General features: G+C 40.8%; 1 protein-coding gene across 1 annotated transcript in view; it reads left to right on the top strand.

Moving 5' to 3' along the window:
- GTF2E1 (general transcription factor IIE subunit 1) overlaps positions 1-26,134 on the top strand; it is an 89,139-nt gene that overhangs the window by 14,190 nt on the left and 48,815 nt on the right. The window contains exon 2 of the mRNA XM_026657399.2: positions 4,618-5,095. Coding sequence (XP_026513184.1) covers positions 4,648-5,095 — 448 coding nt within the window. The 5' untranslated portion in view covers positions 4,618-4,647. The remainder of the gene's footprint in view (positions 1-4,617; positions 5,096-26,134) is intronic.

Genomic DNA, 26,134 nt, shown 5'->3' with positions numbered 1-26,134 from the left:
ATGATGAGCTATCCCAATTTAAATTCCCTGGGATTAGGAAAATAGGTCTCATAAACATGCCAGGTCCACCCTGGGAAGGGACCCATAACGACTCTAGCACCGGGGCTGAGGCAGGAGAAGGGACACAGAGAGCTCCAGCCCCAGGGCCATGGCGGGGGGTGCAGAGACCTTTATCCTAATTAAGTTTATGAACAGCCATCAGCTGGAAAGTAGCTCTCCTTAACTGGAAAGAAGAGCTCTTTATGAGCAAGGCCGGATTAACCTTTTGTGGGCTTGGCACCAAACATATTTGTGGGCCCCTTTGGGGAACGAACATGGTCCCTAGATCCCACCTCCAGTCCTGCCTGCTGTAGTGGGGGCTTGAGACGTCCTCCAATCCTGGGGTTGCGTGGGGGCTGACAGGTCCTCCGGCCCTGGGGCTGTAGCAGGGAGGCAGAGAGAAAGTGCAACTTTCAAATGTAGAATTTTTAATTTTTTTTTTTTTTTTTACATAACTGCACTCAAACATAAAACAGCGTAAAACGTCTTATTTACCTTGCAATGCGGGCTACAAAAGTACCATGTGAACGCCTGTTCTCGCTTTCAGGTGACGTAAATAAGAAGCAGGCAGCATTATCTCCCGTAAATGTAAACAACCTTGTTTGTCTTAGCGATTGGCTGGAACAAGAAGTAGGACTGAATGGACTTGTAGGCTCTAAAGTTTTACATTGTTTTGTTTTTGTGTGCAGTTATGTAACTAAACAAAATCTACATTTGTAAGTTACACTTTCAGGATAAAGAGACTGTACTACAATCCATTGAAAAATACTATTTCTTTTGTTTTTTACAGTGCCAATATTTGAAATAAAAAATAACAAAGTGAGCACTGTACACTTTGTATTCTGTCTTGTAATTGAAATCAATATCTTTGAAAATGTAGAAAAACATCAAAATTATTTATAATAAACAATAGAATACCAATTTAAATTTAATAGTGCAATTAAAACTGCAATTAATCACGAAGAATTTTTAAATCAAGTTAATTTGTTTTGAGTTAATCACTTGAGTTCACTGCGATTAATTGACAACCCTAGCAATAGTCAATTTAGACCATTTTGTATGTATAATTGGGATTATGTTTTCCAATGTGCATTACTTTGCATTTATCAACATTGAATTTCATCTACATTTTGTTGCTCAGTCACCCAGTTTTGTGAGATTCCTTTGTAACTCTTCGCAGTCTTTTTTGGCCTTACCTATCTTGAGTAATTTTATATCATCTGCAAACTTTGCCGCCTCACTGTTTACTCCTTTTTCTGTTGAACAGCATTGGTCCCAGTACAGATACCTGGGGGACCCCCCCCCCATATTTATTCTTTCTATACTGAAAACTGAGCATTTATTCCTACTCTTTGTTTCCTGTCTTTTTAATCAGTTAGTGATCCATGACAGGACTTTTTCTCTTACCCAAGACTGCTTACTTTGTTTAGGAGACTTTGGCAAGGGAACTTGTCAAAGGCTTTTTGAAAGTCTAAGTACACTATATCCACTGGATCACCCTTGTCCACATGTTTGTTGACCTCTTTGAGAGAATTCTAATAGATTGGTGAGGCATGATTTCCCTTTACAGAAGTTGTGCTGAATCTTCCCCAACAAATTGTGTTCAACTACGTGTCTGATAATTCTGCTCTTCACTATAGTTTCAACCAGTTTGCCTGTTAGTTTGTGTCTTTTTTGCTAGTTGCTCTTCAAATTCTTTTTTGGGCTGCCAAATCATATGTTTACACTTGACTTGCCAGAGTTTATGCAACTTTCTATTTTCCTCCATAGGATTTGACTTCCAATTCTTAAAGGATGCCTTTTTGCCTCTAACGGCCTCTTTTACTCTGTTTAGTCTTTTTTTATTTTTTTTTTTTGTCCTCTTGCTGTTTTTTTTTTAATTTGGAGTATACATTTAATCTGAGCCTCTATTATGGTGTTTTTTAAAAAGTTTTCATGCAGCTTGCAGGCTTGTGACTGTTCCTTTCAATTTCCATTTAAGTAGCTTCCTCATTTTTGTGTGGTTCCCCTTGAAGTTAAATGCTACTGTGGTGGGTTTCTTTGGTATCCCCTTAGGATGTTAAATTTAATTACATTATGGTTGCTATTACCAAGCTATACAGCTATATTCACCTCTTGGACCAGATCCTGTGCTCCACTTAGAACTAAATTGAGAATTGCCTCTTCCTTTGTGGGTTCCAGGACTAGCTGCTCCAAGAAGCAGTTGTTAATGGTGTCTAGAAATTTTATCTTTGCATCATGTCCTGAGGTGACATATACCAGTCAATATGGGGATAGTTGAAATCCCCCATTATTATTGAGTTTTCTATTTTTGTAGCCTCTTTCATCTCCCTGAGTATTTCATAGTCACCATCACCATCTTGGTCACGTGGTCAGTACTATGTTCCTACTGCTATACTCTTATTGTTCAAACATGGAATGTCTATCGATAGAGATTCTGTGGTACAGTTTGATTCATTTAAGATTTTTACTATATTTGACTCTATGCTTTCTTTCTCATATAATGCCACTCCCCCACCAGCACAACCTACTCTCATCCCTATATATTTTGAATTCTGGTATTAGTGTCCCATTGATTACCATCCTTCCACCAAGTTTCTGTGATGCCTATTATAGCAATATCTTCATTTAATACCAGGCACTCGAGTTCACCCATCTTAGTATTTAGATTTCTAGCATCTGTATACAAGCACTTATAGAATTTGTCAATCTTTAGTTGTCTGCTTTCATGTGATGTAACTGAATGGGACTCCTTTTCATTTGACTGTTTCTCTTCAGTTCCCATTTGTACTTTATCAACTTCTATCCTCTCTTTGTTAGTAGGATATAGAGGATCCCCGTTAAGAGTTCCTCCCCTAAGGGATGTCTCTGTCCAAACTGTGTGCTCTTCTGTACCTGTCAGCTTCCCCCCCGCCCTTAATTTAAACACTCCTCTGACCCTCTTTAATTTTATATGCCAGCAATTTGGTTCCATTTTGGTTTAGGTAGAACCTATCTTTCCTGGATAGGCTCCTCCTTTCACAAAAGATTCTCCAGTTCCTAATAAATCTAAAACTCTCCTCCATACACCATTGTTTCATCCACACATTGAAGCCCTGCCGTTCTGCCTGTCTAACTGTCCTTGATGGTGGAACTGAACACATTACCATGGAGCTTCTGGACTTGAATCTCTTATGTAGCAGCCTAAATTTGGCCTCTAGGACCTCTCTCCGACCTTTCCCTATGTCATTGGTACCTACATGAACCACATCACTGGCTCCTCCCCAGCACTGCACATACATCTGTCTAGATGTCTTGAGAGATCTGCAACCTTCCTACCCAGCAAGCAATTCACCATGCGGTTGTCTTGATCATCACAAACCCAACTATCTATATTTCTAATGATCAAATCCCCCGTTACTATTACTGGTCTCTGCCTAACAAATGAGGTCCCTTTCCCCAGTGTGTGAAGATACCATGACATCATCTGGAAGAAGGGTCCCAACTATGAGATCGTTTCCCTCCGCTCCATTTTAATGTTCTCCTTCCCTGAGACTTCCATCCTCCTCAACAGCACAGAGGCAGTGGAACCACTACTGTGTCCCGGAAAGTCTTGTCTTTGTACCTCTCTGTCTCCCTTAACTCCTCCAGGTCAGCCACTCTGGCCTCAAGAGCCTGTGACACAAACTGCTTGCATTGACTACATACATATGCCACCTGCCCATAAGGCAGGTAATCGTACATGCTGCATTCAGTGCAATAAACTGGGTAGGCCCCTCTCTGCTGCTGGGCTTCTGCCTGCATTAGTTTTAGTCCTGCAGCTATTTTTTGGGTGGGAGGGGGAGGGTAAGGGGGAAGGTGTTTATTGGCCTAAATTTAGAGCATGTTAGATGTATCTGGCTCTCAGGCTCCCTCTCTAAACTCCCCTGCTAGCTCCTCTGGTCACTTAGAAGCTGGCTTTTTAACCCCCAGTTCTCCCTGAGTAGCCCCATCCCCTGGTTTACAGATCCTAAAGGATTTAGGGATCAAAGCCTTGTTAAGATGCTCTCAGCCTTGCCTGGCAGGCCTTAGGCTCAGCACATGGTGCCCCAACCAGACCACACTATAAACTGCACACAGACACACAACAAACTCACCTCAAGCATCATGTTGTTTCTCCTCCTTCACCTGGAGAACTCCCTCATTAAACTCCCCAAATGTCAAACTGTGATTTATTTCTGTGTGATGATGTGTCTCATTGTAGACTTTTGGTGCCTGTTTCCTAGATATAAGTCTCAGCTGATCATGTAGCTCTATAAGAGCTCAAAGGCAAGAGATATTTAATGTTACAGCAGAGCAGGTGGAACTGAAATCTATTAGGTATTATGGTAGAAAAAAATCACCAACATTTTCCCATTTTGCAGTGAAAACAGTGCGCTGTCTAATCATACTCTGCTGTTAGTTGCATTATTAATACCTGAAGAGAGTGTTGAGGGATGGGGAAGGGGAAATGAGAAACTATTATCTTTAGTGGTCATTCCTTTTTAGGTTTTGGTAACCTGAATCAAAACTGTTTAAGTGAGGGAAAATAATTTATAGTCCATCTTCTTTTCCTTGCAGTATACATGAAGCTTCAGTGTCATACCTGATATGACAGACCCGGACGTCCTCACTGAAGTCCCAGCGGCTCTGAAGCGCCTTGCCAAGTATGTGGTGCGTGGTTTTTATGGCATTGAACATGCTTTGGCTCTGGACATCCTCATCCGGAATCCCTGCGTAAAGGAGGAGGACATGTTGGAGCTGCTGAAGTTTGATCGGAAGCAACTGCGGGCAGTTCTTAACACCCTCAAGGGGGACAAGTTCATCAAATGCAGGATGAGAGTGGAGACAGCTCCGGATGGCAAAACCACCCGGCACAACTACTACTTCATCAATTATCGCCTGCTGGTCAATGTGGTGAAGTACAAGCTGGACCACATGAGGAGGAGGATTGAGACGGACGAGAGAGATTCCACCAATCGTGCCTCCTTCAAATGTCCTATTTGTTTCAGCACCTTCACAGACTTGGAGGCCAATCAGCTGTTTGATCCCATGACAGGTATGGTGCAAGCATCAAATACTTTTGTTTTTCTTTCATCATTTAGGCTTCAGAATTTCAGGAAATGCAGTGCTTTTCAGTAGTGAAACATACTTTGGTGATTGTGATCTTTCTCCTGGGTTATCCTGGAGCTGGGAGCACTATGCTTCAAGAGTTGCTAATATTAGAATGAAATACAAAATTCAAACCCAAAGTCCTTATAATTTGTAATCAAAGATTCCATGTTGCTTCTTGAAAGAGCAGGAGTGTTAGATCCTCAGTAGACTGATCAAATTTCAACATGGGTAATTACATGGTCTTCTTAGTTTTCCCTTTCAGTTTGAAGAGAACATGGTATTCTTTGCTTCCTGACCTCAACTGTTCTGTAGTGTTGCTGAGAGAGATTAAACAATTGCCACCTTTTGCCCCAGTGGTTGGCTGTGTTTTGGTGATGGATGCAGTATTACTTATATAGTTGTACAATCCAGGAGCAGTGTTTATAAAGTAAATACTTGTAAGGATGTTTGGGTAAAAGGCAGTATAGAAATGAAAGCTCAGTATCACAATCAAATTCAAAGGAGAATAAAGTAGGGTGTCCTTGTTGGTGGTATGCAGCCTTTTACCACATGCTGCTCTTGCCTGTACATAAGAACGGCCATACTGGGTCAGACCAAACATCCATCTAGCCCGGTATCCTGTCTTCCAACAGTGGCCAATGCCAGGTGCTCCAGAGGGAATGAACAGAACAGGTAATCATCAAGTGATCTGTCGCCCATTCCCAGCTTCTAGCAAACAGAGGTTAGGGACATCATCCCTGCCAATCCCGGCTAATAGCCATTGATGGACCTATCCTCCATTAATTTATCTGGTTCTTTTTTGAACCCTGTTATAGTCTTGGCCTTCACAACATCCTCTGGCAAGGAGTTCCACAGGTTGACTGTGTTGTGTGAAAAAATACTTCCTTTTGTTTGTTTTAAACCTGCTGCCTATTAATTTCATTTGGTGACCCATAGATCTTGTGTTATGAGAAGGAGTAAATAACACTTCCTTATTTACTTTCGCCACACCAGTCATGATTTTATAGACCTCTATCATATCCCCCCTTAGTCGCCTCTTTTCCAAGCTGAAAAGTGCCAGTCTTATTAATCTCTCCTCGTACGGCAGCCGTTCTATACCCCTAATCATTTTTGTTGCCCTTTTCTGAACCTTTTCCAAGTCCAATATATATATTTTTTGAGATGTGGTGACCACATCTGTACGCAGTATTCAAGATGTGGGCTTAACATGGATTTATATAGAGGCAATATGATATTTTCTGTCTTATTATCTATCCCTCTCTCAATGATTCCCAACATTCTGTTCGCTTTTTTGACTGCCGCTGCACATTGAGTGGATGTTTTTCAGAGAACTATCCACAATGACTCCAAGATCTTTCTTGAGTGGTAACAGCTAATTTAGACTCCATCATTTTATATGTATAGTTGGGATTATGTTTTCCAATGTGCATTACTTTGCATTTATCGGCATTGTGGTTCGTTGTGTGTGGTTTACTGTTAGGATCTATTGGGGTAACAATGGAACCAGTCAGGAAAGTAAAAAGAAATATATTACTGCTTAAAGTCAAATAGTCATTAAATAAATCTGCCAGATTTGTCCATGACTGAGGGTAAACAAGATTTTTCTTTGCGTGATTGCCCACATGGTATTCCACTCTTGATGCACAACTTTTAAACAGGCTGTTTTTTTTGCTGGGGACCGTATCTCGGGAACTCTTTGGTTCAAATGTCTCCAAATTTGGCCCGTTAACAGAATCCCATATGCAAATGATGCACATCAAATTTCAAGACAATCTGAGTAACACTGTAGATTTTTAGAGCACTTAGAAGAGTTGAGCTTTAAACAGAAAGCTGGTCTTAACCTTAACTATCGTGGGGTTGTCACCCTGCTGTAATATAGCTGGAGATAGAGATGGAAATGGCAGATAACTAAAGTAAAGCACTATCTCTTACAGAGGCCTCTGGGGGAAAATGTTAATCCTTTGTTCTGTGTCCTTTTAAAACCATGCAATCTGCAGAAATGTACTTTCTACAGGCAAAGTGTCGCAAGATTGTTAGAATCTAAATAACTCAGTACCATCTCTTCAAATGGATATTTTTAGTACTTAAGAGAAACAACAAAGCATTAAATATCCACAAGTACATTCTGTTGTTCATGTGGGTCAGCCACATGCTATATGTAAGAGAGTACAAGCTTCAGTGTTTTCTTAACCGGTAGAGGCAGACGCTCTGTTCTGTCTGGAGACAGTGGTTAGGGAAGATGAATTTGTTAACCATTACCAACATAGAAAGCATTTTATAGCTTTGTTTTCTGTAGCTCAGGTTAATCGAGTCTGGATGGGTGATGCACGCCTTTGATGTTTCTTCCCCCTTCTCATAGCGCAATCATATTTGTGAACCTGACATAGTGTAACATTCAGTTGTCAGATTCAAGGTTAATATGAAAGAAAAATTACGTGTCTAGAAACTGCAAGGGAGAGTGGGTTCTGGTGAGGGAGAGACAGAAGCTAGAGCTCCCACACTGAATTTAACAGACTTGTGTTGGGCTCTGTTATTTATAGTACTCAATTGAAATATTGCATTTTACTGAAAATCTAAACTGTGTCAGAGTATTTACCGGAATAATATTTGAATTTGATTTTGAAGTTAGAAAGAAAACAAATCTAAGGTTCCCTGTGGTTGAAGAAAGATATATCTTTTTCTCTCCTTCTTCCCCCTTCTCTATCTCCCCCAATCTCCATCATATTCACATAATCCTTTTATTGTACCACATTGCTTTCTATTTCTATTATTGTAAGAAAAATCTTAAGGTAAACATATTGCATTTATTATTGGGTTGGCTTCATGTTCTAGTACAGAATGGGACATGCACCCATAGACTGGGCAATGGCTTATTTTAAAAATTAGATTGAACAAGACACTAAAGAGAAGGTACTATGGGGGGTAGCCGTGCATTGGAAAGAGGATGGAGTAGATGCCCTGATAGGTTTCTTCCATCACTATAATCTCCTGCTATATGGATTCACAAGTAGTTAACCCTTTCCTCCCTGACTCTTTGCTCTTGCATTCGTAATAATAATCTCAGTGCTATTTTAGTGTTGTCAGTTTCCTGCATGGTAGCAGTGGCATATTGTTAATATAGTTAAATGAAATTTAAGCTGCGTAAGTAAGGGGAGATGTAAATGTTAAAATGGAAATCAGTGGAGTCTTTTTAAAAAAAAAAAAAATTCAGTCCTGCACTGCATATTCTTGTGCTTAACAGCAATATTCTACTGTATAACACACTTAGTTTGCTTTTCTCTAGCATCTTTCAAACTCCAGCTGTCTCAAAGCACCTTGAGCTAAGGTAAGGCAGTAACTGTGGAACTGAGCTCTCATGTGGCTGGAATGTCTTATTGAGGAAAGAGATTTTGACCAAACTCCTGTTGTGCCTTGAGCATCTCATATCGTAAAATCCCATAATTTTTCTGGGTGCCCAGCTATTCACTTCATCCCTTCCAGAGTATTCTAAACACATCTGCCAAAAGCCTCTGTTGTCTCTCACTATTCAGTCTCCCCACTTTCTCACTCAGACCCTGCACTAACTTTCAGTCTGCTACATCAAGTAGAAATTACATGCGCTCACTTTCAAGGCTCCACATAACTTGGCCTATCCTACACTTTTCCTAATTTGTTTTCTCAAGCCCACCCACCCTTTTCCCTTTCTTGTGCTGCCCATTCTCGTCTCTTTTCATTTTTGATGGTCTCCCTTGTCCACTTCTCACTCCATGTCTCTTCATTCTGCTCTGTCCCATCCCACCTTCAAAAAAAATTACTAAGAACCATGTGTTCCATGAAGTGTTCAAGCTGTGTAACTACCCTTTTCTTTAAAAAGAACAGGAGTACTTGTGGCACCTTTGCTCTAATAAATTTGTTAGTCTCTAAGGTGCCACAAGTACTCCTGTTCTTTTTGCGGATACAGACTAACACGGCTGCTACTCTGATACCCTTTTCTTTGTTCAGTATAGTATTGAATCATAACCTTAGACCACAAGATCTTTGGAGCAGGTATTGTGGCTATATTTTCTCTACTGTACAGGGCCATGTACATATTATATATCAATGATTTTAAAAAACCCAACCAACTCTACAACCTCCAGCAGGGCTCAAAAATCCATTTGTTTGCTCATCACTGGCATGTCAGAAATTTTTCCTGGAAAGGGCCCTAAGCCTTTCCCTTCTGAAGAACTTCAGTTTCTATTTTTACATTTTTCACCATCATGGTTGCAAAGATAGCTTTCCATTTGTGACCTTAATGTAAACTAATGCGGTGTTACCGTCTTGAATCTGCAACCACAGCTTGAGGGTCTTTGTCACTGCTCAGAGCTATGTCAGGTAGCAGCGAAATGAAACTGACCAGACTCTGCTCACTTTCACTGCTGCTCAGAAATGAAATTGGTAATCATCTCAGTTTCACTCTGCTTCAGGTTGGCAAATCTCTGAGCTATACCCAAAGACAAATGGAGAAATTCAAACTGTAGATAAGGCACACACATTTAATAGTAATGGTAATGTTTAGAATTACTCATCAAGGGACGTGGTAGATTGTCCATTACCTGAAATCTTTAAATCAAGATTGCATGTCTGTCTGAAAGATATACTTCAGTTTAACCACAAGTTATTGGACATTCAGGAATTAGTGGGTGCAAGTTTATGGTTAGCACTAAGCAGAATGTCAAATGAGATGATCATAATTGTCCTTCTTGGCCTTACAATTATGATTCACTGGAGCTGTTGCTCCTAGACTCCTGGTGGCCATCCTCTCATATTTTGAAGTGATGTCTGTGACATTACCTAGGCCCAGGGTACAATCTGGACTGATGAACAGCTGTGTCCACTCAGTTCTCCAACTGGGGGTGCCTTTTACACTGCTTCGCTGTGAAAGCAACCACTCTTGGTCTGCTCATACAAAGCCTCCCGCATGTAATTTACTCCCAGTTATTGTATATGAGTGCTATAGCCAGCTACTCTTGAATTACACTGCAGAGCAACACTAGCAAGCTCCCAGTCCCAGACTTTCCCCAGAAATGTATGTCTTGTACTGCCAAGCTCTCTCTTGAACAATAAATCCTGTTATCTCAAATACTTTCCCAAACAGTAAAAACACACTGGTTTTAGCTAAAACAAATATATTATCTACAAAAGATAGATTTTAAATTAATATAAGTAATGAGGCATAAAAGTCAGAATTGATTACAAGAAAATAAAGGTAAAACACAACTAATGCCTAACTTAACAAGCTAAGTGATTTCAAAGCAAAGTCTCTCTCACCACATGTTTCTGCAGTCTTACTGGCTGACTTTCTTTCAGTCAGGACTCCTCCCCTGGTCCAAAGCTGTTTCCTTTCTTCTTTAGGTGTTGTGGATACTGAGGGTAGAGAGAAAGGGAGGAATAATTTGGGGCTTCTGCTCTCCCTTCTTACAGTTCTTTTTCTTCTTCGAGAATCATCTCCAGCTAAGGTTCAGGAGACAGAAAGTCTGTGTGGACATGAACCCCAGGTTGTTTCTGTGTCAAGATGTAGATTTTTTTTTTGCCCACGCCCTCTTTTCTGTCAAAGAATGGCCACTTAACCAGGTGATGGTTCATTTGATTTTGTTGACACCTGGCTGAGGTGTTGGCTAGCGTTTTGTCTCTGGGGAACTGGTTTTTGACTGCTCCCCAGATTTGAAACATGTCTTTCAGTAATAGCATGCAGTAGAATCTTACAACTTTGTAACAGCTTTGCCAAACACATTTTACCAGGACAATAATGGTCAGCAAATGATGAGTTTTTAAATGATACCTCACATAAGGACAGCCATATTGGGTCAGACCAAAGGTCCATCTAGCCCAGTATCCTGTCTTCCGATAGTCAGGTGCTTCAGAGGGAATGAACAGAACAGGTAATCATCGAGTGATCCATCCCCTGTTGCTCACTCACAAAGCATACTTTATACGAAATATATCATAGTCCTGTAAAAGGGGTGAATATAGGGGTACAGACTGTCACAACATCTGCTGGTATGTCTAATCTTCCTGGCTATTAAGCGTCTGCTAAATTTTTCATGCCATGACCTACAGTGCTCATGCCATGTCTGTCTGGGTGAGTTTTGTCAATACAAGCACAGAAAATATTTGCCACATACACCCCTCTCTTGGCTTTACAAATCCAAATACACACAAATGGAAAGACATCCCTAACCCTTTTGTGAATATTGCTAAGCCTTTGCCACTTCAGTGGAAAAGGTTGTTACTGCAGCTTTCTTGCCTTGTATTATTCTGCTGACTTGCTGTTCTTTTTGAAGGTGCATGCTTGGTAATACCGTCTCCCAAGTGTGTCATCCTTTTAGACATGGACATCTGTTTAGATGTCAGATCAAGAACACATGTGGAATCCTGTTACTTGTGTTGCAGTAGATTGTATTGTTCGATTCATATTCAAACTTATAGCATGCAAGCCTAGCCAGTGTCTGCGCTGATGCTAAAAACTTACTCTGCTGTGAAGGGGCTTAGATTTGGGGGACAGGACTAAAGAGCTAGATTTTAGCCAGTAGTGGGGTCTTTTGTTGCAGTGGTAAATATTTGAGCCAGCATTGGCAGCAGGAGGAAGTATGGGAGGCTCCTGAAATACAACACACCTAGAAAGGATGGCAGAATCAGGATTATAGCATCTTGAAACTTAAAGTAGACCTATAAGGGAGTAAAGCATTGGTTAGGTGAGCTTACCCTATATAACATGGTAAAGGTCTAATCTTTATATAGTGGATGACTGATTAGCAATGTATGAGTTCTATAAAAGTAGGTTTTGTAGGCCTGTATAATTGTGTGGTTGTTATAACCTTTTAGAGATGGGGAAAGTACAAACAGAGGTTCCAGGGAAAGAATACTAACATTTGGTCATTCTGTTACTGAGTTTTTGTAGTGTCTAAGGTAAACAGGGAAAGTCCCTGTCAAATAATAGGATTGATAATTTTCTTTATGCTAAAAAGGGGAACAACGTGTTATGTAAGTTATTGTGTAATTTGTAACATCATGTATGGCAATAACTATGTCCCAATAGTAAAGGAAAGATTTGGAGTAGTGAGTGAGAAGGAGTGTTGATAAAAGATTGTGTAATATTATGTGTTATAGATCATGTCGGAAACTAGAATCTCTGCCTGGGGTGTAACACTCTGTACCTGTGTAAATACAACCTGGTCCTTGGATTTAAGAACTCACTGTAAGCAGTGTTTTTTCTGCTTTCTATGGGTTTGGTGAGGTAACCTGTGGGCCTGGTGGAATTGGTCCTGAAATATCCTTACAAGACCCATTGAATTCCATTTCTCTATGTCTTCGTTGTCTCCGTTCCTGAATGTCCTTGCAAGAAAAGGGCACAGATGACTATAATGGTGATAAGGTTCAGTGTGCATGCATGTCTCCAGCTCTGAGATGGAATTTGAATTGTTCAGGCATGTAGGTGTATACATGTGAATTTGGGGATCTCGCTGCTAGATCTTTTTGTGGTATTTGATCACCAAATTCTGCTGGGCAGTCTCCAAGAGATTGCAGGGCGAATGGAAATGGCTCTGGTTCTTCTCAGACCAAACCAAGAGAAGGTTATAATAGGCAACAGATACTGTTTCTTCAAAACCCTCTATGTGGCATTCCACAAGGCTTAATTTTCTCCCTATTTTTTCAATACACAGTATGGGGGGATAATGTTGAGGCAACGGATGACCCCTACCTCTAAATCACCTTTATACCCAATATAACCAGCACCATCTTCTCAGCTAGGCATTGAGAAAGCTGAATCAGCACCTGTATGAAAGGCAAGTGTCTGAAACTGAACGCAGACAAGTGGAGCAAGGGAAGCATTTGTATTTTCCTCTTCTATAACAGTTCCCTCTGTTGAGGGCACGTGCTGTCAGGTTACGTCCGTTCAGTGTTGGTGGCCTTTTAGACAGTGCTGTTAGAGCCCACATAGCTACAACTATGAAAAATACCCTTTTCCGTCTCCGGCTCTCCAGAAGGCACTACCTCTCCCCTCCAACGCTATTATACTTCATCTTGGCCACTCTGATCCATGCCAGATCCCACGGTGTCTGCATTTAAAAAAAAATCACCACTGTTTATGGGCCAGTTGGGGGAGTTTGTGGGCCCCAAACTGAGGCTAAGAAATGAATGGCTGATGCAGACTGAAGTCAACTGGAATCCCTATCGATAGTGTCTCCAGGTCAGGAGTGAGGAATACTTAAAGGATGGCACAAAGGTAGCTTGCCCTGCTGCTACCCATGGTACACCTGTTTGAGGCTAAGTTGAAGGCTTTGATCTCCAGGGTTGTCAGTCTGGAACTTCTCATGGGCAGTAGTATCACAGGCCAGGGGAGGCTGAGCCTCCCCAAATAGCCAGGCATGGCCATGCCCACGCTGTGCCACCAGGCCCCTTCCTGCTCTTCCCCCATGGCTGGGGCTGGGGCCAGGGCCAGGCCGCCTGCCCGGTGCTTCGGGGGCGCTGGGGCCGGGCCAGTGCTCCAGGGTTGGGGGCGCTGGGGGCCACGCCACCCGTCCGGAGCAGCGGGCTGTGCTGCCCGTCCAGCGCTCGGGAGCTGGGGGCGTTAGGGCAGCCTGGGGTGCGGAGGGGCTGGCAACTACTCTGGGGGGAGGCCTCTGGGCTCAGTCGGGGAGGGGGAGAGGAGAGGCAGGGCCTTGGGCAGAAGGGGTAGGCCTAGGAGCCAGCAGTTCATGCGCCGCCCATGAAATTTAGTATTCATGAATAAGGCATATGTTTTTAATAGTGAGGATAACTAACTACTGAAACAATTTAATAAGGGTTGTGGTGGATCCTCCATCACTGACAATTTTTAAATCAATCCGATATTTTTCTAAAATATCTGCTTAGGAATTACTTTGGCAAAGTTTGGTGGCCTGTGTTATACAGGAGGTCAGACTAGATGATCACAGTGGTCCCTTTTGGCCTTAGAATCTATGAATAAAAAGTTATATTTTAGCCTATCTATTTAGGTATTTCTAAATTGCCCATCACCAAGGTATTCAAGTACCTAATTTTATAAAAAAAATGCCTGTTCTGCCCATCTAGTGAGTTGATTGACCACATGCATACCACTGAATAATTAGTTAAACTCAGTAACAGTTTCAGATCGGTTGTTGCTCCATTAGTTGCATAACAGAAGATCCTTCTAAGAACTTGGCTTTATTTTGGGAGCGGGAGGACTTTTATAAAAATCTTGATTTAAATGTACTTTATTACTTTATTTCATGTTTTATTTACAAGTTGCTTGTTCTTCACTCTCTCCCCATTTTGTCTTAAATTGCTAAAATGAACATTTTGTAAGTGTTTCAAATTAGTTTCCTCAATGTTAGTAGAGAAACTCTATAAGATCTGAAATTCTGTTAAAAAGTTGCACACACACAAAGTTAATCTATGTTGAAAAAAAATCCAGGCCCTCATTTGTGAGAACAATACAAACCAAACAAAAATTATAACCAGGTAGCCTGTGCTATATTTGCAATGAACACCACCTATTGATATATCCAACTTCAACAAGTCAAGAAACCAAAATAAGCTCTATTCCTTCGTCGGAGTTTGCAGTCTGAAGTCAGTGAGTCTTGTTTTTGTACATCCCACTCTTATGTGCCTATATGTAGACATTTAGGCTCCTGTCTTTGAAAATGTTGGCATGTATATAAAAAAGTCACTAACTTTAGTATATTCAAAGTCTAAATAATTTTTGATCACCCTGAAGGACTTTTGTTTTGAAATGACAAAGATTTTATGACACTAAGAGATGTTTTTAACAAATAAAATTTTTGCTCCTGATCCTGCAAATACTTATGCAGATGCTCAATTTTAAGCATGAATAGTCCCATTGAGGTCAATGGGACTGTTCTTGGGAGTAAAGTTCTGTACCTGCTTAAGTGTTTACAGAATCAGGGCTTTAATTTTCAATATTTTTTTAGCTTATATTAATTTTGTAAAATTCATATACCCTGCCATTCGATTAAAACATATAACAAAATTATGACTCCTTTTAAATGCCACTGAAGTTTCAAATTAGTTTTACAAAGTCTCAATCTGATTTAAATAACACAATTTTTTTAATTGCTCCACCCTGCTTTACGAAGACAGAGGCTGTTGGATCCTAAAGAGCTTACTTTGGTCATCCCTTTCCTACAAGTAAAGTTTTGTCCTGTTTGCACAGTTGCTGTCTTCCTTATCCTTGTTTTGTTTGTTCATATAAGGTCAGATCGAAAAAATATCACAGCTCAGATCTGCAAAGCTTATCTATATATAAATGTGAGCAAAAGGCTCCTTGTATGAAAAGGAAAAGACTGAGTCAAAAGGTAGGTTTTTTTTGTTGCTTGCAATCTTGTACTGAGCACAGATTAAATAATTAGACGTTTGCTTAACACCAGCGATTGAGTCTTGTCTCTATTGCAAGCATGTATTTTAGTTTTTGTTTTGTTTTTTAAATTCACCTTTTCAAAGGACTCTCAAACTTGTGTGGTATTTTCAATCTATTGGGCTAAACTTGGTCAGCAACATATGAAGACTGTGTAAATCACTATGCTCTTCTAGGTAATATCAAGCTGTTTTGAGGCCTTTTTTGGGCATTACATGGTAAATTGGTTCCCCTCTCTAATGAATTGCAAACCCCAGTAAGCAGGAAAGGAAAATTATTGCACCAAACTCAAACTGATGTAATTTCTAAGTATTAAAGCCCATTTAGTTAATACACTCTGCAAATTCTCTGGGGCCTGTTATATGTCTGGACAGTTTTGTGCTTAGATGGCAGGCTTCAGTTATACTTCCATTTCATGACAGTACTGGGACACAAATAAAATCCAGTGGTACAATGCTCCTAACCCAGTGAGTCCTAATAGATATTTTTATTGAAAAGAACCCCTAAATAGGTCTCTAGACAAAGGATCTACTGCTCTTTGTGAACTGTCATCCCAGACCTGCCAAACTCACTTCATAAAATGCATTGCTTACAGGATATTTTCCGTAAACAATAACATGTAAGGTCTTTATTGGAAGTTTGTAATTTATCATTGCTCATAATCATTGTGAGATGTATGGAGGGGTAATACTTAAGGAATAAATGTAACTATACTGAAAATTATGCTCTTATGGTCTTGAAGTAAAGGTTAGTTGTCAGGGAACTGTATGTCTCATATTGTAACCACTCCCTGGCTAGCCAATTATGGGATGTGTTGTTCATTTGCCTACCTCATCCCAGAATAGTCAAGGGAAAAACCATCAAAGACAACTGCAAACAATTGAAACCACTTGGAGGTTAAAAAAAAAGGAACATTATAACAGACAGGGGATTGCCCTGACTATGAAAAGACTCTTTCAGTATAATACCAGAGAGGGGAGAGACACCCTGGATCTGTTCACTGAGGCGACATCTTCTTTAGCCCGGGGTGTTTTTCCTGAAAGTCTGGTTCTTGGTTTTGTGAAGCCAGCCCTCTCTGCAATAGAATGATATTTTTTTGGGGCGGGGGACTTACTTTATGAGATAGGAAAGATAACTCTTAATAAGTGTAGGTCCTAGTTCGTGTTTTATGATTTTGTTTTATATTGTAACCAGTTTCCATCACTCTCTTGTTTCTAGTGGAATCTCTATTCTTTCTTATAATAAAACAAAAGCAGTGACTTAAGGTAAAACTGATGTACGCTGCTCCTTTGGGGACAAAGGATCTGGGATTTATGTGGGTTGTCAGTGTCAAGGGCTGGGGAACATTTTGAGAGGACTGGGGTGCACCTCTTGTTAACCTGCAAGGCAAAGACAGAGCTGGCATAGCCCAAAGGAGGGTGCTTGAGTGGCTGAAAGGGTGGTGGTGTTAGGGAGCTAACACCCAGTTACCACAACCAAGACTCCCTCATACTGGAAACAGGGGGTAACGAGATGACTCTCAGTCTGGGTACCCTGAGAACCGTCACAGGGTGTCTCCCACTACAGATAAACTACACTGCACCTCCTTCCTCCCTTTCTTCCTCTCAATCCACCCACAGGGTGTCCGAATGCTGACACTACCGGTCCTATGGAGTTTGATTTGAACTTTCCTCCCCATGTGGGAAGGGCTCAGTATGCTTCCATTCCACCACTCTTCTCTTTAACTCTTCCCATGCTGTGCTTCTTTGCACTTGTGTGAGCAGGTGCTTTTAAAAGGTGAAACTTGCTGATGTCCAGCCTTTGCCCAAGGGTCTCTTGTGTTCCTGAATGCAATAAATTATGACCCTTGAAGGCAACTGTGTTAAGAGGAGGATTTGTAGCTGATTATAAACTGAACATGTATTCCATGAGCCACACCCAGTGATTTTAAAACCAGAACCCTCTGTCTTTTTACTCTGGGGAGGAGGTAGGAGTCCCTTCAACTGCCTGTCTCCTGCTTCTCCTCTATTCCCAGTAGCAGCTCTGGGATGAGCTAGCAGCACTCTGAACAGCTGCTGTCCTTCTCCTGCTGCAGCTGCTCAACAACTCCACAACTGGCTGCCCGCTGCATTGCAGGGGAGGAAGAAGAAGAGTTACTCTCGCTGTTCTGTTGCCTGCTTCTCTGTTGTGCTGCAGGAGTCACAGAGAATATACTTTAAGTATTGATTGTCATCTCTGGACTGTGATAGCATAGTATGTCGGACTTTGGGCTGGAAAGATTGGGGACAACTGGTATACCATATCACTAGTGAGATGGTACAGTAAGCTGCACTTTCTCTCTAGGCATAGCCATCGTAATGGAAGTTACAGGCCTTCGTCTCTGCTTACAACACAGGGTGTACATCCAGTTGCCAGGCATGATGGCAGTGTATTGTGTGTGTTGATAGGAGGTGGTTAGACATTATGGTAGTCCTCTAGTAGTTGTAGTCAAGAATAATAAATTACAATGAGATTACTATGGAAATGTAACAGGCATCTGCATTAATCCTTCGTGAGTTCATAAGTATTCATTGTAATATTGAGGAATAGGAAGTAACTGGGGCTTTACAGTAAAATGTTTCATGCTGTAACTTTGGTCAGCTTTAGTTCAAGCTACTTTTAAAATTAGAAGGAGGAAGAAAGAACAAGTAGTTCTGGTCAGAAACTATTTTTAACCGAATTCTGTGGCACCCAGAGCAATCACCATATCTTCCAGTGAGATGTAAATCTGAGGCCCTGACCCACTTGTCATTAAAGTTCTCCGGCACTTTTTGGGGTGTTTTATTCCTAGTGTACTGAACAGAATCCATTTTAAGTAATTATGGTCTGCCACTCCCGATTAGTTTGAATTGAGTATAGGATTTTTCTGCACTTCCTATCCTAAAATGTTATAGGATGTCTGTGTTTCACCCTAGAGGTGGCTGCAATTTTAGTGGTAGATAAAGTGATTATGTAACTTGAAAATGTTGCCAACTCTTACGATTTTATTTATCTTACAATATGTTTTTTTAGGGTTGTTGGTTAATCACAGTTAACTCATGCGACTAACTTAAAAAAATTAATTGTGATTAAAACAATCACAATTAAAGCTACGTTTTAGTCACAGGAATTTGTAGTAAAAGTCACAGACAGTAAACAAAAATTCATGGCCTGTGACCTGTCCATGACTTTTACTAAAAATACCAGTGAATAAAACTTGGCGGGGGGTGCTGCCCGGGAGCCCTGTGAGTGCTGGGGGAGGGCGGCCCGGCTGCTGTGTGTGTGTGTGGGGGGGGGGGGTGCACGCATTCCGGGACCCCTGCTGGGGAGGGGGTTGGTTGGTGGGGCCAGCAGGCTCCCTACCTGGCTCCACGCCTCCCTCCCAGCAACAACAGCAGAGTTTTGGTATGGGAGGCAGCAGGAGGTTGGGGCATGGGAAATATATTCCATGACTTTCCCTGACTTCTGCAGTGGCTGGTGCACACGGCTCAGGCAGCCTCTGCGCCAGGCACACCGGCCACTGCTGGAGTAGTCTCGGGCCCCCGCACCCACCCAGCAGCGCAATTTAGGTGTGGGAGGGGTCAGGGGGTTGCAACATTGGACAGGGCGAGGCGGACTCTGGGCAGCGCTTATCTGGGGGGCTCCCCGGAAGCGGCAACATCCCCCTCGCTCATCTCCTAGGCAGAGGCATGGCTAGGTAGCTCTGTGTACTGCTTCTGCCCAGAGCGCTGGATTCGCAGCTTCCATTGGCCGGGATTAGTAGGATTAGTAGGAAATGGGGAGGAAAACATTACACACAAAGCACTTTTCCAGTCATCCAGCATCTCTTAAATGTGCACATCTGCTGCGTAAGGGTAGGAATGCAATTTGCCTTCTGGTGTTTAAGTACACTTGGGTAATGTTTTCAAATTTTTCTCTACAACCATGAGGGCTATACAGTTAGCTTTCATTTAAAAAAAAAAAAAAGAGACACTCATATAGTCATGACTCCAATAGCTTGAGCTTTAAAAAAAAAATTAGGGCTGTCAAGTGATTCAAAAAACTAACTGAAAATTAATTGTGCTGTTAAACAAGAATAAATACCATTTATTTAAATATTTTGGATGTTTTTCAACATTTTCAAATATATTAATTTCTATTACAACGCTGAATACAAAGTGTACAGTGCGCACTTTGTAATTTTTTTATTACAAATATTTGCACTGTAAAATGGTAAACAAAAGAAATAGTATTTTTCAATTCACCTCATATAAATACTGTAGTACAAGCTCTTTATTGTGAAAGTGCAATTTACAAATGTAGATTTTCTTTTGTTACATAAGTGCACTCAAAAACAAAACAATATAAAACTTTAGAGTCTACAAGTCCACTCAGTCCTACTTCTTGTTCAGCCAATTGCTAAGACAAACAAGTTTGTTTATATTTATGGAACATAATGCTGCCTGCTTCTTATTTACAATGCCACCAGAAAGTGAGAACAGGCATTTGCATGGCATTTTTGTAGCTGGCGTTGCAAGGTATTTACATGCCAGATATGCTAAACATTCATATGCCCCTTCATTCTTCAGCCACCATTCCAGTGGACATGCTTCCATGCTGATGACGCTCATTAAAAACATAATATGTTAATTAAATTTGTGACTGAACTCCTTGAGGGAGAATTGTATGTCTCCTCTTCTCTTTTACCCACATTCTGCCATACATTTCATGTTATAGCAGTCTCAGATGATGACCCAGCACATGTTCTTTTTAAGAACACTTTCACTGCAAATTTGACAAAACGCAAAGAAAAGGTAGCAATGTGAGATTTCTAAGGATAGATACAGCACTTGACCCAAGGTTTAAGAATCTGAAGTGCCGTCCAAAATCTGAGAGGGACAAGGTGTGGAGCATGCTTTTGGAAGTCTTAAAAGGGCAACACTCCGATGTGGAAACTACAAAATCTGAACAACTAAAAAAGAAAATCAACCTTCTGCTGGTGGCATCTGACTCAGATGATGAAAATGAACATGCGTCCATCCACTCTGCTTTGGATTGTTATCAAGCAGAACCCATCATCAGCATGGACATGTGTTCTCTGGAACGGTGTTTGAAGTAGGGTGACCAGATGTCCTGATTTTATAGGGACAGTCCAGATATTTGGGGCTTTGTCTTATATAGGTGCCTATTACCCCCCACCCCATGTCCCAATTTTTCACAGTTGCTGTCTGGTCACCCTAGGTTGAAGCATGAAGTGACATATGAATCTTTAGCACATCTGGCACGTAAATATCTTGTGACACCGGCTACAACAGCACCATGCAAGTGCCTATTCTCACTTTCAGGTGACATTGTAAACAAGAAGCGGGCAGCATTATCTCCTGCAAATTGTAACCAAACTTGTTTGTCTGAGTGATTTGGCTGAATAAGAAGTAGGACTGAGTGGACTTGTAGGCTCTAAAGTTTTACATGGTTTTATTTTTGAATGCAGGTTTTTTTTGTACATAATTCTACATTTGTAAGTTGCACTTTCACGATAAAGAGATTGCACTACAGTACTTGTTTTAGGTGAATTGAAAAATACTATTTCTTTTGTTTTTTACAGTGCAAATATTTGTAATAAAAAATGAATATAAAGTGAGCACTGTACATTTGTATTCTCTGTTGTAATAGAAATTAATATATTTGAATATGTAGAAAAACATCCAAAATATTTAAATAAATGGTATTCTATTCTTGTTTAACAGCACAATTAATTTTCAGTTAGTTTTTTTAATCACTTGACAGCCCTAATTTTTTTTAAAGCTCAAGCTATTGGAGTCGTGACTATACGAGTGTCTCACATTTTTTTTTTTTTTTAAATGAAAGCTAACTGTATAGCCCTCCTGGTTGTAGAAAAATTTGAAAACATTACCCAAGTGTACTTAACACCATAAGGGAAATTGCATTTCTATCCTTACGCAGCAGATGTGCACATTTAAGAGATGCTGGATGACTGGAAAAGTGCTTTGTGTGTAATGTTTTCCTCCCCATTTCCTACTAATCACTTTTCTGAGGAATGTATTTGGTTGGTAACACACCTAGTGAACATATTTATTGCTTTTTTTAAATGTCCTAGTAGAATGTTGTTACAAAATAAGGTTGCAAATAAGAGGGGATGTGTATTCTTGAGTAAGGAGCCACCGATGGTTGTGTAATTCTGAGCATAAAAACCTCTGTCCGATTTGTTGAAAGTCTGACACCAGGTTTCATGAGCCATTAATGTCACTAAGTTTGCTTTATATTGAAGCAGCACAAATTCTGTATTTTCAGTTGCTAGACTAAAGAGAAAAAAGATCTGTGTGCTCCACCTCCAGTCAATATTCGATTGTCCATTAATGCACATTTTCTAGGGTCTTGTCCAGCCTTGTTTGAAATGTTTCAAGTGTCAAGGTAGAGATGACATCCACCTCTTCCCTTGGGGGGAGGGATAGCTCAGTGGTTTGAGCATTGGCCTGCTAAACCAAGGGTTGTGAGTTCAGTCCTTGAGGGGGCCATTTAGGGATCTGGGGCAAAATCTGTCAGGGACAGTACTTGGTCCTGGGGACTGGACTCGATGACCTTTCAAGGTCCCTTCCAGTTCTATGAGATAGGTGTGTATATATATGGAGATATACCTATCTCATTTCCATTGAAACTGACAGTGCAAAAACTCTGCAAGTGTAGACATAGCCACTGTAGATAAGCCCTTGGAGGAACAGTTAGAGGTATGGGGGAAGGACAGTCTGACATGTCACCTTGACCAGATTCCTTGTTGTGTTGAGAGGGGGCTGCTTGTGCTTTACTCATTTACTCATTCCTTAAACTAAAGTGTTAAATGTAGGGAATTAGAGAAGTATTGAAAGCCTAAAAGTGCTGCTGATTATTGCTTCCCCCTCCAAAGGTTCTTTTCATTCCTAATGAAGATTTATGAATTGCTCTACTTTTTCCAAAACATGTTCATTGTCCTGATTTTGGTAATGGGGAGGCGCATTAAGGAAAGGAGGCAGTTCCATTGATTTTTACAAGTTCTGGAATGCAGATAGGTCCATCAATTTAGTATTCTCATTTCTCCTATTAGACTACTAGTATATCCACTGCTGTACCATTCCATGATATTATAGACTTACACCCTCTTTTTTAAATTGAGGCCAACTTCCTGTCCTTTATTTATTTTTTTTTAAGTATGCATTAAAGGGGGAAGGAGGTTCTGTTAATAATGTGGAAAGAAGTACAGTGGTTTAAATGTTTACTCCTTTAAGGTCCTTCCAGTTAAGTGTCTTTTAATGTTTGAAGGAAGAAATTCTGCAGAACCATGCTGGCTGTGCAGATAAGAGAATTAATGGCTCTATTGCTGAAAGATCAGCTTTTTTTGTCCTGAAGTAACAGAAAATGTCTTGCTTAGAAACAAAAGACAGTGGGGAAAGAAGGGAGGGGTGCAGGAGAAGGAAAATGGCTGATTAGGAATCGCAAATGCAAGATGATATTCATTTTAGGGGAAGATAAGCAAATAGCTCCCAGTTCCACTTAACATGTGTTCTTCAGGGGGAGGTGACAACAGCAAGAGGCATGAAACCCAGTTGGTGAAGATTTGCATTTCAAAATGACTGGCACAGCTATTAATTCTTTCCATGGACTGTCCAGAAATGCATTTCATCAGGACACGATGTCCTGTTTTAAATGATTAAAGGAATCTGGGTACAGGAAGAAAGAAGGCAGCTGCTTTGGCAAAACGAGCGAGAATTCAATAATATAGAATAGTTGAGAACCATTCTGAAGCTGCAAGTGTCTTGTGTCACTCTGATATCCCTTCTTCTTCCTAGGCTGCTTGACAGTTGTATGTTGTCTCATTTTCTGCTTATTGCTGTGCTCTAAATGCACAGAGTAGAATTAGTTAAGTCAAAGCTGGAGTCAAAAGTCTCCCTATTTCTTTTGCTATCAGTGTGAGACTGTGGAATCAAACTGGCTTGAGTCCAGGCTAGGAGAAAAGGTTAAATTTATCTGACCCTGCAAACACTCTTGCTAATTACATTTACTTTCTAGTCAATAAGTATGTTTCAGGATTTGGGGTAGACTCTGGAGTCTGTTGCTGAGCACGCAACTGACACATAAGGCAGCTGCCAACAGAGGATACAATCTCTGCAAACCCTGTTGAAAAGACTTTCTTCTGGTTGGGAGATTTTAAAACTTTTTTTGTTTCGAAAAATAATTGCAGTGAATTTGGTACTGGTGAAAAGGTGTTTGAATTCACAGCTCTGAAGTCTGAAAGGTAGCAGATCTAGGATTGTGCAGTGTGAGTGAGACAAGGGTACAAATGAGCATGAAGCGCCGTGGTTGTATATTTAATGCTTCAGTCAAGCAAAATTGTAGCTCTGACTGTCTTGCAAAGTGGTCCCTTGCACCTTTTGACAAAGATCAGATGAGCACCTAAGATTTATTGTTTAAAAGGGACCTTATCAACTCGATAAATCACACTTTCTGAAAACTTGGTACTCTCTGTAATTACACTGATCCTTAGTGTTACTTCTAACTGAAAGAAGCCAGGTGCATGAGGGTGAAATAATTCTCTCTCCAGTTTTACTTTGTGCATCTGGTAGCACTAAGGCCTAAATTTTCAAACCTAATTTTTTCCCAAAGCCATGTTTAGGCATCTGAAAAAAGTAGCTTGATTCCCCTCCACCCAAAATATGCTGAGGCACATAACTCAATGGGAACTGTTGGTGTTCAGCACCTCTGAAGCTCAAGCCACTTATTTGTCTGCCTAAATATATATTTGGGAGCCTAACTTTAGTCACCCAGATTTGAAAATTTTGGCTGAGGAATGCCTTCCATTGGTGGCTGGATTTACGTCTTGTGACAAAGATCTGATCACTGCAATTCATGCTTTTGATGTCTCCAGGGTAGAATACTGCAGTTTGCTCTACCTGAGGCTGAGGATGACAAAAACAGTAACTTGTACAATATACCGAACCCTGCTGCTCTTAAACAACAAACGTCCTTGTGCTCTGCACTGTGTCCCTGTTTTTTTCAGATAAAATCCTCATCCTAATCTACAAACCCTCAATGTGTTTACAACTTGATAATCTCAACCAGTTATCCATCCACAACCCATGAAGAGAGCTGTGCTCAAGAGAGAATGCAGTAGGGAAGCCCAGCACAAGACTTCTTGGGACAGTGGGATTGAGTTGTGGAACATTTTACTAGAGAAGACCAGACTTGGCCCAATTCTGATCATGTTCACGTCAAAATGCAAGTTCCATCTTTTTGCTTTCCCTGCTTTTTCATGGCTACTGAGGATAAGGGAGGAAAAGAGGGATAGGAAAGAAACCCTTGTATTGTTTTGGATGCTTCCTGAATTGCTGTATTTGGCACTGAGATACCACAATGGAAGGACATTTGTGTTGTTAAGGCACTGGACTGGGACTCCAGAGATCTAGATTGAGTTCCCTGGCTTCCTGTGTGACCTTGGGTAAGTCACTTAGTTTCTTTGTTCTCAGTTCCCCATCCTTAAAGTGGGGTCAATAATACTTCCTTTCTTCCACATTTTGTCTTGTCTATTTAGATTTGCAAGGTCCCTGAGGCAGGGGACTTGCTTACTATATGTTTGTAAAGTGTCTAGTACTATAGAACTCTGATCTCAGTTGGAGCCTCTTGATACTTCTGGAATATGCATAATGAAGAAGACTGATGCCTTCAGTATTTCTAAGAGCCTTTTTTAGGCCGGGTCTACACTACAAACTTACACTGGTATAACTACATCGCTCAGGGTGTGAAAACCCCACACCTCTAAGCAACATAGTTATACCGACCTAACCCCCGGTGTAGACAGCGCGCTTTCCCATTGATATAGCTGCCATCTCTTGTGGAGGTGGATTAACTACACAGATGAGAGAAGCTCTCCTATCAGTGTAGTAGCATCTTCACTAAAATGCTACAGCGGTGCAACTGCAACACTAGGGCTGTACGGGAAGACAAGCCCTTAGTATGGAGAATTCAGTGCATCAGTCTGTGTTTAGCTCCATTCTAACTTTTCATCTTTATAGGTCACCTTTTAACTGGAAGAGACAGATGTAAATCATCTGCTTTGGAATTTTCTAGTATTAGAGCTCTCTAATGAAGTAGGTTTGGTTTAAGGAGGTTCAGTTATGTCTGGCTAACTTGAATCTCCTATACTCAGCCCCTCTTTCTCAGGAGTAGAGGTGATTTGAGTTTGACAAGCTCAGCCCATTTTGCTGCTGATTTTACTGCAAATGTGAAGGAGTTAATATTTATTTCTGCTAGTCAGTTTTCACTTTAATTTTAACTGAAGACATTAGGTCACTTTTAAAATACACTATTAAGTAAAGTAAATAAAACCAAAATTGGCACACACTGCTGTGTGCTTCTGAGAAGAATGGAAGGAAGTTTACTGGCCTCCTGGGACTTGTTTAATTTTGCTTGCGCTGAAAGAAGCATTTATGGTACCAAACTTCAGTGCCTATTCGGGGAAGAGGGAGATATACAGAAGGCACATAGTACTATGTAAAATTTCTCTTGAAAGCTCAGGAATTTGCCATCCTCCTTGTTTATAAGTGGTCTGTTTGTTTTTCCTCA

The sequence above is a fragment of the Terrapene carolina genome, unplaced genomic scaffold (assembly GCF_002925995.2).
Source record: "Terrapene carolina triunguis isolate 2854851 unplaced genomic scaffold, T_m_triunguis-2.0 Scaffold242, whole genome shotgun sequence".
Classification (NCBI taxonomy): domain Eukaryota; kingdom Metazoa; phylum Chordata; order Testudines; family Emydidae; genus Terrapene; species Terrapene triunguis.
This window is presented reverse-complemented; position numbering and strand designations above follow the sequence as displayed.